At 47.9% G+C, this 16,825-nt stretch overlaps 1 protein-coding gene across 1 annotated transcript in view; it reads right to left on the bottom strand.

The window, feature by feature from the left end:
* The window catches only part of KCTD15 (potassium channel tetramerization domain containing 15), a 38,535-nt gene that overhangs the window by 6,218 nt on the left and 15,492 nt on the right, over positions 1 to 16,825 (bottom strand). The window contains exon 3 of the mRNA XM_075715726.1: positions 7,585 to 7,729. Within this exon, the coding sequence (XP_075571841.1) occupies positions 7,585 to 7,729 (145 nt within the window). The remainder of the gene's footprint in view (positions 1 to 7,584; positions 7,730 to 16,825) is intronic.

The following is a 16,825-nucleotide window of genomic DNA, read 5'->3' as shown; positions in this document are numbered from 1 at the left end:
GGCCTCAGATATTCACTTCTGATCTTACAACAGGAGAGCTCAGGCTTCACTGTCACCTCTCGCACACATGTTACGAGACTGAGATGTCAGTTCAGCTTCACTTCTCACCTGTCTTTGCTGACTCTGAAATTCAGCTGCAGCAGCTCAGCTGCTCCCTGTGTTTCATCATTATTCATGTATTTAAAGTGTACTTTGGAGCTTGGTAAATTATACAGAGGTAGTGACTATCCCACTGACTGGAAGCTCAGCTGTGCACTCCAACTTAAAAGAAACAGTTGTTCCCAGCCATTTGTCCATCACCCTGCTTGGGCTTTGGGCAATTCAAATTCCAATTTGATCCAATTCCCAGCTCGTTGATTGAGATGTCTTCTGCACATCCTCATTAATAACTTTTCATCAGATTTCCAACAGATCTTCCCACGTCAGCTTCAATGCATGACAGTATGTTAAGGCAAAGGGTGTCAGCAGCCCCCCCAGACCCGAGGAGGCAGCAGTGCCCACCACACCAAGCCAGAGAGGAAAGGGAGGGGGAAGCACCCAGGGATGGTTCGCTTACACCGGCCCCCCCACCTCCTTCAGCCTCTCAAAAGGAAGAGGAGCAACAAGAGCACAGCACCAGCTCCTCTCTCCAAAGACCTGCCGTTTGGTTTCCTGGCTCTTACACCTGTTTACAGATGGAAATGCTGCACCGCAGGTACGCTACATGGCTTTTGTGGAGTATGCTGTAGGTCAACACCTGGACATAAAGGCCAGCTCTCCACCACTGCAAGGAATGAAATAAAAAAATCACAAGAGTGAAATGACTGGAACCATTTAGGCTGGAAAGAAGGGCATGACAAGAAGTAATCAAGAAATGGGCACCAAAATTACATGAAAAATAACAGCAGCGCTGCTGCTCCAGGACTCGGGGAAGATGGGAATCAAAGGCCAATGAACATGCAGCACAAAAAGGTGCGACTTTTCATAGCAGCTTGGAATTAACCTGTAAATCTGCTACTGCAGGATATTATTGAACCAAAGCAGACAGCTGTGTTCAAATTTGGCACCACAGACCCACCTCCGGTAGTGGAGAGGGGCTCCTTCACCCCAGGGCTGCCTACAGCCTGGAGATGTATGAGTATTCACAGTGACACCGGCAAGGTTATCACATCACAAAAGGGCCATCCGATCCTTTACACCTCTTTGATGTCTGTTAAGGCTGGGACAATATGCGCACCACTAAAGGAGGAAAAAAGGACCATAGAAAGAGAGAAAAGAGTGATAAGAGCAAGTGGAAAGAAATACGGGCTACAAAAACCGCTCATGGGAAGGAGACAGAAGATGAAAAACAACAGGAAGATTAAAGAAGCCTCGTCCCCTGATGGAAGGTATTTCCTCCCGCTCCCCAAAATCAGCACTCTCCTGAACCACTACTGCTTTTCTGTGTCCACTGGTGAAGCTCCCTGGTTACTGAGCATGGGATTGATTTAAACCTATGGGGATTAGTGGCCTAAATTAAAGAACAACCCCTGCCCCAAACTACTTCGTGCGGGATGCTGGAGCAACACAGTCCACTACTTAACTGCAGTTATTAGAGAGGTGTGTGCAGGGGGATATCAAACATTTGCTGGGCATCTGCTGGTCCCATGTACTCTTTTTTGAGCAAAGGAAAACATGCAATGCTAAGGAAAAATGTGAGGTAACGCTGTAGAGTGAACAGGAGCATCCAGTGCTTAGTGAAGGTAATGAAAAATCTCCTACTGTTTTCAATAGGTCCTGAAAAACCAGTTTTAGAATATCTGTGTTCATGGTCACTGTAAAATAACATATTATTTGTAAGGTCAATCAATTGAATATGTGCTAAGAAAACTCAACAGTAAAACCCGGAAGAGGTGGTACAGCCACATAAAAACCGGTCCTTCATTTCTGAAAGTAGAGAGATACAGTGCTCCTGAGGCTGGATGCAAAGCCCATTACGTTCGTGAGAGCGTTCTCGACTGACTTCACTGGGCTTTGGACTACGCTGACAGTATCCTGAATCATGGGAGTTCACTGGTCCAGCACTCCCAGGCCAAAACAGCAATGCCATAAAGCACACAAAACCAGGATCACACCACCTCTACCTCCCCCACAGCCAGCTATTAGCCCACCGCAGCAACTGCAGCTCTTTAGTGACTCCTGCTAGCCATCAGCTGTCCTAAATAAACAAGATAAATTTTATATTCTGATACCATTTTGTGGTAAGACAACCAGTTTTCAGATGACACATCTCTTCCACTACTGCTCCCAGAACGATACGGCCACGCTTCAGACAGTCGTGTGGAAACCAGAGCTGTGTGCTGGAGCATCATGTGCTCAGTGGGACGCACCCAGTCATAAACTGCCTCAGTTAAGCCAAGGTGCTTGGGTTAGTTTTTAAAATAAGACTCTCATCTCCATGTCCATTCCACACTTGGGTTGAGCACAAATACGCTGGAAAGGGTTTTGCACCTGGAGGAAGGGGTTTGTAACAGACGCAGGGACCATAAGGCATGCTGGTGCAAAGAGGCAACATGCACGTGCGGCGTAGGGAGTCTGGGCACCTGCCTGTTATCAGGCAGTGGCAATAAAGGGAATTTGTTACGCTGTAACAAGCAGAGGGGATAAAAAATGTCTTCTGCTAGGAAAGGCAAGAGGAAATTCATGGCTGTCCACCAGTGACAGTGCTGGGAAGGGACACCTTCCATGCCCCCCCACTCTGCATACTGCACGCTGCCCTAGACCAGCCACCACCAGCACAGCCTGCCCCACCGCCCTGACCTGCTCTGGCTCCTGTAACAGGAAATCTGGCGTTTCTGCACTGAGTGACTCGGGCACCGCCATGGAATTTGACAATGTGTTTAGGGAGGGAAGAGGATTTTGTAAAACCAGGAACAAAGAATGAATGGCTCACAGTGTGGGGGTCCGGTTCTCTACAGCCTGTGCTTGCGCAGGGTAATGGACTCAACACATCACCAAGTACATGATCTTCTCATGCAGGTTTTTATACACCATTTGGAGTACTGTGCAGCTGCAACCGGACTGGAAGCGATGCCCAGCTCTGGATTGTCTACACAGGATACTCAGGATGCCCAGGTAATACTGACATAGGTATTTCCACCCTTGCACTGCAGATATAAAATCCTACCCTGATGATTTGCAAAAGTTTAACATGAAATATGAAGTAGAAGAATTCAACCCACAAGGAACCTTGCCAGGGAGGTGCCACAGGAGCTGCAAGAAAACAGTTCCATGCCGCTCATTTTGATAAGTTACCAAAGACAGATGCAGACACGAATCTTCCTATACCTATCCACAAGAGGCACATTTCGCTGCAACAGGCACTGGAGTAGCTACAGGGTGTTAACTGCCTAAAGCAGTGGCAAGTGCACACAGTTTCGCTGAAACTCAGCCTCAGAGCAGCCTGGTACGGGTTCTGATAAATACATACACATACTGAACCCTCCCTCTCACGGAGGCTCCAGCCCTGGCATCAGCGCAGTGTTGCTGAGCAGCAGGCAGCGTCCCACAGCAGATTTTGTACAGTATCCAGGGGTTCCTTGTCTTGCAGGACTGATGATGCATCTCCTATTTCTTCTAATGATTATTTCCCTACCTTCCCAACTCCTTAACAGCACTGTACCTTGTGGCAGCACAGCCCAGAGTCAAGCACTGTGTATGGTAGCTAATGGAGCTGCTTGTGTTTAGCCAAGGAAAATCGCTTTACTCTGAAGGTGATTCCCACCAGCCAAGGCGCCTGCTCATAAGCAGGGTGTTCCTTGCTGGACTGAAAGGGGAGATGGACAGTCCAACCTCTAATTTTGCTGTAAAGCACCACAGAAAGCCTTCACGAGCTACCATGAGCCTTCAACTTCTTGTGGCTGTTGTAGGAACTAGTGGGGAAGTTCTGTCAGGTCACCTGGGAAAGAGAGCAGATAGCCAGGTGGGATGCACACAGCCTTTCTCCATCCACAACTTCTGGACAACATTTAGATCTCATGGGAAAGGTAAACAGATCTTTCAGAGATGCAGCTTTTTGCCTTTCACAAAATAATTTTCTGCTCATGATTCGGTAGAAAAGCTTTTTTTCTGGTGGATTTCACGTTGGCTCAATTCTGCAGTCATCTCTGACAAGGGTGACATCTTCCTGGAGAGGAGATGGGAAGTGTACGTGTGACTGCAAGGCCGGTTGTGCTGTTGTTTCAACATCAGTGCCAGTGGGTCAGTAAAGATCTGCTAACTACAGGCGGAGACAGCCAACAGAAACTGTAAAACCATGTCTCCCGTCAACCTGATGCCGTTCTCTCAGTATTAAAGAGGTCCTTTATTTTTGTACCTAATGTTGACTCCTGAACAGGCTGAAACGGCTCTTTCTACCCATTTTTCACTTGTTATTCTTTGATACGCAAAACAACAAACTGCCATCCTGACTCAGTGTTTCTTTTATATCTTAGTGTTGTGAAGATCTGACTCCTGGCTACGAGAGAAAGCTGCTCACTTCTATGATGACAACTGTGCCATTTGCTAAGGTCAGTCTGAGAGCGCTTAAAATTAGACGCAAGAGCACTAATTTTAAAATGATATTAATAAATTAGTGTGCCGGCCCTGTGGTTCCGGTGCTACAGGTGACCTCTGTAATCCATACGAATCCAGATGTCCTGTGCATTTGTGCTCCTCCCCTCCTTAAGATGCAGTAATAATATACACCTTGCCTGTGTCTATTTTCGTTTGACGATCTCTAAGCAGGGAGTGACTCTCAAATAAGTAGGTATGATGGGTCCTGGTTTTGCATGAAGTTACGTATTGGCAGTGAAGGGGACGGATGCTGCTCATAAATGTCCTGGGGAAACACCTCCGAGAGCGGGGGGATCAAGGCAGAGAACGCATGGGCTGCAGAGGAGGGGCAGCTCCTGCACCAGCCACCCCCTAACCTGGCAGCGTGGCAGACCGGGGGGGGGGGGTGGCTCCACGCTCTGCTCGAGGACGTTTGTTGTTCAAGGTGTCGTGGTCCCACGCATGGGACTCTGAACCGGTGCAGGAAGAGGGAGCTGTAAGGAGCTCCAGGCTGCTCGCCATCGGCGCTCTCGGCACAGGCCGGCTGCGAAGGAGAACCGAGCCAAACAACTCACAGTAATTTCTAAGCATGTTTCATGTGGCTTAAAATCCCCCAAACCCAGGAAAATTGTATGTACTATTAGAGTGTTGCTTTCAGCAGGGCAACCTGACAGATACTAAACACTTTCAAGTTTGGCTTATTAGTAGTTGGAAGTGTAATTAATATTCACTGTAAACACACCAGTCAGACTTGATAATAAAGAATCGCTAGCCTAGGAACACATACCCCACTTTCTCTGCATTTCAGTGTTAACTTAGTCTGAAAACAACACTTAAATAGCAAACACAATAACGCTGGTGTGGTACTAACATTCCAAACTTTCCAAAATAACCATCTGAGCAGCAATTCAAGTTGAAAAGCAACTTGGCTAAACCTTGAGGCTAATAAACTGCTTGATTAAATTAAGGGGTAAAAACTAATAAATATTCAAAACACTTGATAATGCTTTGTTTGACATAAAGAACATTTAATGCAAGTCTCACTGGAAAACCTGTCAGGTTTTATACCTTAAATAGAGTTTTGCATTTAGAAACACCAAGTGATTCCATTTGCTGCCTTTGATTATTGTCTTCTGTCACTTTAATCATGCTGGTAAAATTACACGATTTCTGTGAAGTCAAATCCGTTTACAATGCAGTTTTAATATAGCTTTGCAGCACATTCTTCTATGCATTTTTATTTAGTTACTCCCTACCTAGCAATACTTTGCTTTGTTCTTGAGCCCTCATTAGCCTGGGGTTTGCTCTAAAGCTCTCCCAGGGAGGAACTAACTAAAATACAGTTAACCCTATGCAAAGAGATGGTCTGGAACAACGGACTGAGCCCGGGCACAGCGCCGGCTCTCCCAAGTCTCTCCCAGTCCTGCCAGCGGCTTGCTGCGCAGACAAGTCCTTGGCATCCACTGGCATTCTCACCTCCAGGCTCTTACCGAATCCTGCTGGTTTTGTTTCACAGCACCTCTGAAATCTGGATGCCAGCAGAGGCCATGATCAGGTCGAACTACATCTCTTCTACCCTCTCTTCTCACACCTTCTTGTCCCACCAGATTGTCCAAAATGCTGCCACTAAAGCATCTCTCTGGCATCTCACCTGTGCCGCTTCTCCATCCACCTCTCTTACAATCCACAGAACTGGTCTGGTTCTTTAGCTTCACTCCTACCTGTGCATCTTCTCTCATTTCTCTGTAAAAAGCTTTTCTCACATCCAGCCCTTGGTGCTCTGGCTCTCGCCCTGCTTCACGGCACCCCAACCTGCAGGCCAGCCTCCCTGACGTGCCCACCGCTCCCCAGAAGGACCAGTGCTCAGGACAGTGCTTCTGGGCTGGAGCTCCAGAACTGCCCACGAACGCCAAAACTTCTCCCTACCTTGGGACTAGATGTGTGCTCCCATCGCACAGCGCATCTGTTCAACATTAACTGTAAACACTCCCATGCCAGGGTCAAATACGATTATACTCATTAACTTAGGCAAGAATGGCTGAGGAACGGTTTGCAGCAGGGGGATCAGCTGTACTCCAAAGCTAAAGCCGCCACAGCAACTACAAATCTGGACCGACTCGGTAATGACTGGCCAAATTATCTTGCCTACCTAGTCCAACATGCAAAATGAAATCCTACTGCACGGCGTGGGAACTTTCCTCTCCACCAATGCTCCACATCCTCTAACTCTGAGCAGATCCCTGTTGCCATCCCAATTTATCCATCATTTCATCCTGGAGTTAGTGCTTTTGTTGAATCTTGTCATCTACAGTTTGGACACTTTTGTCTTCTAATTTTCATACATAAGGATGACAATGCTGCAAGTTTCGTAAGTGCAAAGCCAAATAATATAAGGCTAGGAGGACAGTGTTTAAACAATCAGGATTTGCAAAGCAACAACCAGTGCCATTATTTCACAGAGAACACGTACTGCTCCTTAAAAAGCCCTCTGTAAATTCCATCTCCCAAGAATATTTTGGCATTCATAAATTGTGTAAAAAATTACTTCCTGCAATCAAAGTATCTGCATTGGCTATATCTAACACAAACCCTCATGGGCTTGTTTAAGGGTGTTTCTTTTCTATACCAACAAGAAAAAGAGGTACAGAATTTAAGTCCTCCAAGTATCAAATTTAAAACGTTTCTTTCAGATTCTGAGCATTAAGCCCTGGTAAGTGCTAGCTGCTGATGTTGCTTCTTAATTGTCGTTATACCCTGATAAATAAGCTAAAAATGTGAGAAAATACAATTAGTTTAGAAAAACTGACTTAGCAATAAGCTTCACTGTTTAACTTTTTTATGGTATCCATGACAACCATTGGTCCATTTATTAAATAACAGCATCCCTGGTGTAATACATAAGTACTAAAAATCCTAACAATAAACAGTAACATTTAGTTAAGTGTGTTTAGGTCAAGCACATGAACCAACCTGCACCAAACCAAATGACAGAATGGGAGGAAAAAATGGATTGCAGACTACAGCTTTCCTTACCTTAAAGTCATCTGGGAGGAGTAGCTTAGATGTCCTTAGGAAGCTTAATATATATCTGAAAATTTCACCATCTCGATCAATGAAATAATGTTGTTTTAAACTGTCCAAGACAATAGGCTCTGTGCCGTTAAACAGACGACTTATTCTGAAAAAAGAAAAGAAAAAGAAATGGGCAAAGAGACAAAATCTCATTACATCCTCATGGCTTAAGAACATCCAGCCAATTTAGCTGCATCAATTCAATGTGCATAAGGTAACACAGTATCTTAATTTGGTGACAAACAAGCGCACAAAGATAGGTGCCTTGGACACGTGTGTGCACCCGCAGGCTCGCACACGCGAAGCGCGTGTGCACATGCAGACAGGGGCTACACACCAACAGCGAGCGCCCTGCAGCTGCCCTAGGGCTAACCTTGCGCTGCCTCGGGCTGCAAATTAGGCCCATGACCCCGACAAGGAAAGTGCCTACGAAACGCTCACACCACGGGCTGGCAGAGTAATTTTGGTGGGAACATGCGTCACCAGCTCTGTTATACATCCCTGTCCACCATGTCCTGCTAACAGAGAACCGAATGGTTACTCGGAGGTGGGTTCCCGGCCATGAGCTTTTCCTCCAGCTTGGCTGTCATTTTGATCAAATGCCATCAAAGCCTTTCCGTGCTAGGCTGAGATGAGCTGCATGGACCTGTCAGTTGGGTAAGTGGCCCTCCAATGCTGAATGCTTTGGCAAACCAGCAACCAATGGCCCGTGCAGCATCTGCAGCGCTGCCTGTGGGACCACAGTCCCACCACCAGTAGTCCTGGGGATCAGAGTCTGGCAGAAGAAAGCAATGTGGCAAATCTTTTGTGAGCAAAGAAAAGGAAGTGAGACCTACGAGACCAGGGGATCAGCTGGCTACAGGACCAAAATACCACATCAGCTACATCACTCCAGCTTTTTCCATGTCCTGAGGAGCATGCTCTGCAGAAAGCAAACCAGGCATCTGCCTGGCTGCCGTTCCTCCTGCCTCTCCCCTTCAAATGCCTGGCTTCTCTCAGAACGCTTTGTCTTCCCATGAGAAATAACCCAGCTGAATATATGTTCTTGAAAGGAAAATCGCAGGAGACAGACAGCAACGACCTATTAAGTAATTGAGTCCATCTCTCTGACAGTGCAGCATTGTTCCCAACTGCAGAGTGTCTCGTGTTTCAAAGTCAAGTCTTAAATAACCCTGCCAGTGAGGACTCCTCCATTTCCCAGAGAGACTATCCCGCAGCCTGCTGGATTTCACTTCGACTCGGCTACGCAATCCCCGCCGTGCCCCTCGCTGTGACCAGGGCAGGGCTTCCCCCCGCCGTGGATAATGAGCCCACCAAACCAAGCACTGCTGGCGAATGCCGCACCCGCAGCCTCGCTGCCTCCCTCCTTCCAGCACCACCACCCCACCCCAACGTTTCTGGCCGGGCAGCAGGATGCGAGAGCCCTCAGCCTGGCTGGGGAAGGTGCGCGCCCACCTCGGCGATGGGAAGGGGCAGCTTTGCTCCCCCGCCGCCGCCCGCGGTGCTGGTGCTTCCAGCTGCGCCCCGCGCCGCTTGCTTTGGGTTGCGGGTTCATGCAACACGGCGAGATTTGCTCTCCACAGCTGCACCTCGGTCTGATCTTCTAACTTGCTAATTTAGTTGCAAATTTAATTAACGTGCCGTTTATTTCTGAATTAACTGTGGAGATATTAAATAAAACTGGACTTAGCAAGTCCCCACCAAATTCAGTTAAAAACCTTTCTGCCCTCTTAGCCAAGCTCCAGGTTTTACTGCCTGTTCTCATGGCCGTGTCAGCATTCAGCTGGTCTGGGTTACTTATGAGAATAACCAAATGCTCCCCTAAACCCTAATTATGTGTACTGTTTTTCTTCAACCTCTAGCTTTTCAATGGTATCAGAAAACACCATCCAGTTCACACTGCAACATTCAATTTATATAATCCCAAGGTTCGGTAAGCCTCCAGTAATGCATTATTTTCTTTCTTCTTGTTATTTTAGGCCTATTTGCCCGAGTTGGTTAAATATATGGCTTTGTACAGTGTTAAATTTTATTCCAGGCACCAGTTAATTTATTTCCTTAGACATGCACATGAACCAGTGTGCTGTGCTGGGTTAGACTGAAAGCAGAGGAAACACTGATAGAGCAGCCTGAAGTTCAGTACGGTACATTTATTGAGTAAATTTGTGTGGCTATTGAGAGTTTTGAGATCTTACACCTGAACAAGCTGGGCTGTGGCTTAAACCTCCTCCCCTTCGCTGCCCTTTCTCTGTGAAGTCTGCAAAAGCAACACGCCGGCTGCTGTTCGGCTCTGCCGCGCGTATGGGGGAAGGTTTGCCAACAATGACAGGGCGCAGGAAGACAGGGTACAAAATTTTAATGGGCTGGTCTTTAATGTAGCGAAGCATTTTTTTGGTAATGAAAACAAAACATGAATTTTGAGGCCTTTGTAGAGTGCCCTGAGCTGTATTTCTTCACCAGCAAAATTACTGCTGGGGAAAGAAACTTGCAGAGTGTTGAAAGACTTAACTGCCACCCCAAAAACAGTGATGAATAGTTTAAGGATTTATTTGACATTTTAGGGGGCTGCTATGTTCCAAGAACCAACTTCACTGCAACATGTTGTAACACTGCATGCGGAAAGCACTCCTGCTTCTCCCTTCTCGCCACTACAAACCGTACCTGTAGAAATTCCATCAGAAAATGCAACACTGTGAGATCGCAAAGTGAACTCAAATGGCAGCTTCAAAAGGAAAACTCACCTGACACGGTTACTCATTGTCCTGGTTTTGGTGGGGATAGAGTTAATTTTCTTCCTAGTAGCTGGCATAGTGCTGTGGCTTGGATTTAGGATGAGAATGCTGATAACACACTGATGGTTTAGTTGTTGCTAAGTAGTGCTTACACTAAGTCAAGGAGTTTTTCAGCTTCCCATGCTCTGCCAGGTGCACAAGAAGCTGGGAGGGGGCACAGCCAGGCCAGCTGACCCAACCTGGCCATAGGGCTATTCCATACCATATGGTGTCATGCTCAGTATAGAAACTGGGGGGGGTTGGCTGGGGGGCAGCGATGGCTGCCTGGGGACTGGCTGGGCATCGGTCACCAGGTGAGCGGTTGCATCGTGCATCACTTGTTTTGCATATTCTACTATTACTATTATTATTACTACTATTATTTTCTCTTCCTCTGTTGTCCCATTAAACTGCCTGTATCTCAACCCATGGGTTTTACTTTTTTTTTTCCCCCCAATTCTCTCCCCCATCCCACCGGAGGGTGAGCAAGTGGCTGTTTGGTGCTTAGTTGCCGACCGGGGTTAAACCACAACACTCATCACATGTGAAGCCAGGGAAAAAGAGCACAGCAACCAGGGGCAGCTCCGCAAGCGCCACCGGGACCCGATATGCTCAGCAAACGGGTCTTGGGCGGCCAGAACAAAATGCCATGCGCAGAAGCGTGGAAGCAAAACACGCGCGCACAGGCTGTCAGCCAGCCAGGAAGTCAGCAAGTGCAAGGGGATGGGAATGGTTTTGCACTGTGTGAACTTGTTGATGTTCAATCAGAAATTAGGCACCAGTCTGGCTGGCAGCCTCAGGAAGCTGCTCCCTCCAGTGTCCCGCCATGTGGTGTGAGTTAAAGTTGTGGGGAGCGCTGCAGCTCTCAGATCAGGCAGTGGTCACCCTGAAAATGGTTGGTTTTTTTACAAGTGGTCATGGTGACCAGTACTGTACTGGTAGACAAGTTGGGTAATGGTATTTTCAGGAGGCACTTGCTTATGGCACGCGGGAATGGTGCTTCTCGCGATGTTTGTGAAGAGGTGGAAGGCACAGGAAAACACAGACGAGGCAAAACGAGCTGCACTTGGATCCTACAGCAATGGGTGAGTCTGAGCAATGACTGCTTCTTCAGCGTTCCCACCTTTTGCAAGAGATGCTTCACTTACTAATTTAAAAACACTCTTAAAATTTCTGTACAAGATTGAATTTCCAGACAGGGAGCAGACCAAGCCAGGACCAATCCAAGCAGTTGCAAGCCTAAGGATGGCAAGCTTGCCTTTCCATTGCCTCCACCTCCCTGGCCAGGTCCTGCTATGCTCATACCATCTTCCCAGTGCACGCCTCTTCCCAGATGTCTGTTTCTCCTTCTCAGTTGCTCCTGCCCTCCCGGCAATGTGCTCTTCCCTACCACGCAGCCGCCGCTCCGCAGTGCTGCCCACCCTGACCCTGGCTCGGCCCCTGGCTCCCGGCCACCATCATGTCCCTGCGGAGCAGAGCCACGACGGGGCTGGCGTCAGGCCTCCAGCTCAGCTTGTCTCGCTGGCACCTCGAGCCCTGGCTGGATGCTCTTCCCCGCTCCTCCCAACATCCAGAACACAACCTGTTGATCCTATTTCTACAATTTCTTTGTGCTTCTGTTGTTTCTGCTAAAGGCTTTTACATTTTCAATAATGTTTCGCCAAAACGCCAAGGGGCAAGTTTCTAGCTTTGTACCGATTTTACTATGATATTAAGATCTCCTTTTATTAGATTAAAAACAAACAATGCAGCCAGCCAACCCACAAGGACAAGAGCGCCAGTAAATTCTTTTCTTAGTTTCTTGGGCAGGGGAGGAAGCCGCGTGCTGTGCGCAAGTACCTACAGACGGCTGCCGCTACCCACACCCCCCTGCAACACTCGCAACCAGTTTTCCACCATGCGAGGTCCTTGCAGCGCCTGCTGAGATGGGAGCACGGAGGGGGCCCGCAGGGCAGTGGCTCCAGCCCCCAACCTCGCAGCGCACCATCTCTTTCATAAACTCACCCAACTCCATCGCAGAAGCAGCCAGGGCTTTTTGCAGCCCAGCTCCCCCTGGAGCACCCTGGGTCTTCCCGAGATCGTCAGGGAGCACAGCCGCGGCTCTGCCCATCACACCCCCGCTGCTGGGGTTTAACAGCACACTGGGACAGGAGAGTTGGGGGGGGGGGGGGGGTGGCTTTCTGGTTTGGGGCCAGCTTAGCCATTTTCTTGACGGCTCTCTTTTGGAACAGGAAGCTGAAGTTCTTTCTTAATAAATCTGGTTCCAGCGGCTTTAACAGGAGCGCCCGGTATCGTGGGACCCGTGGGACAGCCAGCAGCTGGGGTTGTGGCAAGCAGCAGCAGAGCCCTCCGCTCCGAGCCCCACCGCCGGGGCGGCCGCTGCGGTCCCGTCCCCCCCGTGCACCCGCCCAGCCAGCGCAGCGATGCCGCGTAAGTAAAGCTCTCTATCACAACATTGCACTGAAAGTATTAATTTAAGTAATTACGTGATTAATATTTAACTGTTCAGTGATATTTTTGTCATTCATAATTTAGTTGTTTACACTTATTAAAAATTGATTCTGTAGACACTTTTTCTGCCCAATGTCAAATCAGCAGGGAGTGCACATTTCAGCAAACTGTCATTAAAATGTGTCCCTCTCCTAATGTTACGGGAGGAGAGGGGAAGAAGAGAGAAATGCCTGACCGCGGGTCCTGCAAGCACGTGGGTCTGTGCTCTCCTCGGTGCCCTCCACTGCACCTGCCACTCCTCCGTGCACGCTCCTGCTCCACTCAGCGCACAGCAAAGCCGACGCGAGCTCTGCAGCTCTCCCTGCATTTTATATGGCTGTTGTCAGATGTACTTGGCTGTCGGGCCTTGCTGGGGAGCTGGAGGAGGAGGAGGTGGCAGTTGTGGGAAATGCTGCAGAGAGGAGGAAAAGGGTTGTTTACAGCCGGGACGCTGAGCACGACCTGAAACTGCCCCATGGGACATGTTAGCGAAGCGTCCCAGGTGTACGAGCAGAGTCCAGTCATCGCTGCTGAGCACAAACAGCGCTGCTTATCTCTTAAATATTTGCTCAAGGTGGGTACGATAGATACTGTTATCTGCTTGGAAGAGAAAAAATGCTGTGAATTGGAGCAGAGGTGCTTGAGAGACTGGAGCGCCTTACACTGTTTGGCACTGCTGCCTGTGTAGCTGTGTCTGGTCTAAGTAAGCCTGTTACTTGTCCCATCACAAGAAAGTAACCACTGGGAAAGAGAAGCGGGAAGCCACTGGAACGGCTGTGCCCTACCCCACACCAGCATGCCAGGAGCTGGCTCTCTGCTGGCACTGCTACATCCCAGCTGCAGCAGCACGGTCTGGCGTGGGCAGTGGACGGTGCTGCTGGATCTTTACAGTAGTTTTTCATATTTCCATTATTTTTACTGTAAAACTGATTGAGTTTGTGCACAGGTTCCCAGCAAACCAAACTGTGATGGAGAAAGCACCTGCATCTGCTTTCCCCAGGGCGGTATGTTATAACACTCAACCCATCCGAAAAGCAGGGAGGGCTGGCCAGAGTCGGACAGGAACAACCCAGCCGAGCAGCAAACAGGTGTCTTCTGTCTTCTGGCCTGATGGGAGTTACGAGGAGAGACATTAAAACATCGTCTCTGCCAGGACACATGCTCGCTCACGCCCTGTACAGCGAGGAACGTGGCTAAAGGTTGCATCTGGCTGCAGTAGGTTTTCTGATCTGCCTCAATTTAAAACTTCAGCTATAATTAGCGTGCAAGTCCATAAACAAAGCTCTGTTGTATGGTTATACCGTACCTTCACACGCTGCTACCTGACCGGTGATTTTAAGCCCGTCTCCCATTACGGGAAAATAGCACTAAGGAGAGGCACGGGCTGCAGCGCAGGTCTGCGCACACGTGTCCTGGCTGCGGTACGGTGCGGAAACTCTGTGCGGGCTTCACACTTCCGGCTCTACCACAGTTTCCATTTTAATCAAAGATAACATCTTGACCACCTCAGATTGCTTCAGGTGTACACTTGGCTTGGAGGGTGTTTCAGCTGGGAGGATTTTGTTTTAAGCACCTTTTGAATCTTTTATTCGTACAGTGATGGGAAAAAGTGGGGGGGGGGGGGGAGAGTCTGTGTCTTAAATTGGGGGTATAAACTCCTGCTCTGCAAACGATGAAATCTGAGCAGCCACGTGTGCTTTGGGGCCACTTTGTGTGCCTGAAGGCACAGAGAGGTGCCCCAAAGGGGGTTTCTGGCATAAGTAAGCCCAGATCAAGGAGCAGCTTCCAGTCCCAAACGGAGTGCAGGCATCAAGCCTGCAGCGTTCGGCAGGTCACTGCTCCGTGTGTGCTCGAGCCACCCCCACCACCGACTCCTCCTCCCAGCACTCCTACAAGACCAGGGTGAGCACCCACGTTTCAGCAGGGCGGCCTCAGACGCCAGCATCCTACAGGCACTGCCTGGCCCCGTACAGGCATCGCTCAGCCCCCGACCCTTCAATCCTGATGGCACAAGTGAGCGACCGCAGATATTCAAGTACAAAACTGACCTGCAAGAACCAAACGGAGACACTAAAGCCCGTAACCCCGAAACCCCTCTCTCACTTTTTAACAAGAAAAGCGCATCAAGTAGTACAGTCGATCTCAGCAGAAGGATGGCGGAGGTAACTCACAAAGTAACAAGTTTATCCATCTCCAATTCCTATAACCTTCTCTTCCTGCCTTCTAACGCTGATCGTGGAATGCCATAGGAGTTTTTTGAGCCATATGCTCACTTTGTAGTACTTTTGAAGGATATTACATTCATTAACTATTAAGAATCTGAAGGAACTGCAGGATCTATTACCCAGATTTAATACTTCATATTTTGCTGTTCAGGCTAGAATATCTATTTTTTGCAATAGATCAGAGCTAGTCTATATAGTATCAACATGTATTTTTAAAAGTCAATAATCCAGAAAGAACATTATCATCTACCATGCAGAATCATTCTTAGGAAGTTCTGGAATGATTTTTTTTTTCTTCTGTTTATACCATCACTAAAAAGCAAAATTAGATATGTAATGGATTTTGTAGTTAAAACAAAGGCATGGACAATTATGTTTTCACTTCTCTGTTACTATCAATTAAAGTCCACTGAAGCAAGAGGTAATAAAATCCACTGAAGTGGAAATTACCTATTATTTTTGAAATACCACAAAGCATTCATGGTAAGGATAAGTGATCCTACAGCTCCTTCTCTTCCGCCTGTTGCTAACAGCCTATCTCCACACTTAAGACACTTTGGCAGGTGACTTTGATATGTATTTTCATGGAAACAGATAGGTATTTTTAGATCTTGATACATGACAATTTTTTTAATTTGTAGAGACAGTATTGCCTATACATAAAGTAGCAGTTAAGACAAGAAATTGGAAATACTAATCCCAGCTAGAGAAGCCAGCGTCTTTTCCTGCATTATAAAATTCTCTCGTAGTCAAGAGCCACGCTGGTCCTGCATCCGTGCGGCCAAGTGTCCCATCAGGTCTTGAGGGAGGAGGAGGAGTGGTCACACAACTACAAGGAGCAGACCAGCAACTAAGGGAATTGAGGCTCCCATGAGCTTTCCTTTCCAGGCTTTTCATTCCCATCAGGTTTACAAGGGTATTAACCCTAAGCCCTTCACTTCATTGGGATACTGGGATTAGGCCCATCAGCACCGGCCACTCATCCCAAACTTACCAGCAGCACGTTTGTTCCCTGGGGCTGGGCTCCTGCCACACATCTTGCAGGGAGTCAACAGCTCAGGAGCAAAGCACTGCTCAGCCATGAGTAACGGTGGCAGAATCCAGCCCTCCGTCAGGCTAATGATTTTATTTTGCCTTATTAAAGTAGCATTTGTGTATTTTAGTGTGTTATTTTAACAGCTATAAAAAGACTTCACTAAACAAACAGTTTCTAGTATGTTAATTGCTGTATTATGAATCCTTTCATTGCATTTGGCATATAACCACATTTATAGGCAGGATAAGTAGACACACATACAGACAGAAAAGCATTCATTCACTACACACATCAGCATCCCACCACAGTTATTTACATCTTCAGTCACGAAATACATTTGCTGTGCTTAACAAGAAAAAAATGTGTAACTTTCAAATACAGGTACAATTTGCATTTCTCCATTAGAAGTTTCCAGTGTGCCACTGACATGGCTTGTTCATCCTTTGCAGCGGGGACAGTGACAAACAGCCTCCCATTATTTTTGGATGCTTAACCGTTTGCACTCGTTTGGCCTGGCTGAGCTGCTCCGGAGTAACCATGACCAGAACACAGAGGCCCTGACCACAGCGGGTGTGCAGACGCACGGCAGCCCAGCGCAAGCGGAGAGGTTGCAGTGACTGTAGTTCAAGACAGGCCAGTTCTGCCACCCCTACTCCTAACAAGCAGTAACTACTTGGGGA

This window comes from Pelecanus crispus, chromosome 8 (assembly GCF_030463565.1).
Source record: "Pelecanus crispus isolate bPelCri1 chromosome 8, bPelCri1.pri, whole genome shotgun sequence".
Taxonomy (NCBI): domain Eukaryota; kingdom Metazoa; phylum Chordata; class Aves; order Pelecaniformes; family Pelecanidae; genus Pelecanus; species Pelecanus crispus.
The sequence above is the reverse complement of the archived record's forward strand: the minus strand, read 5'-3'. Positions and strand labels throughout refer to the sequence as shown.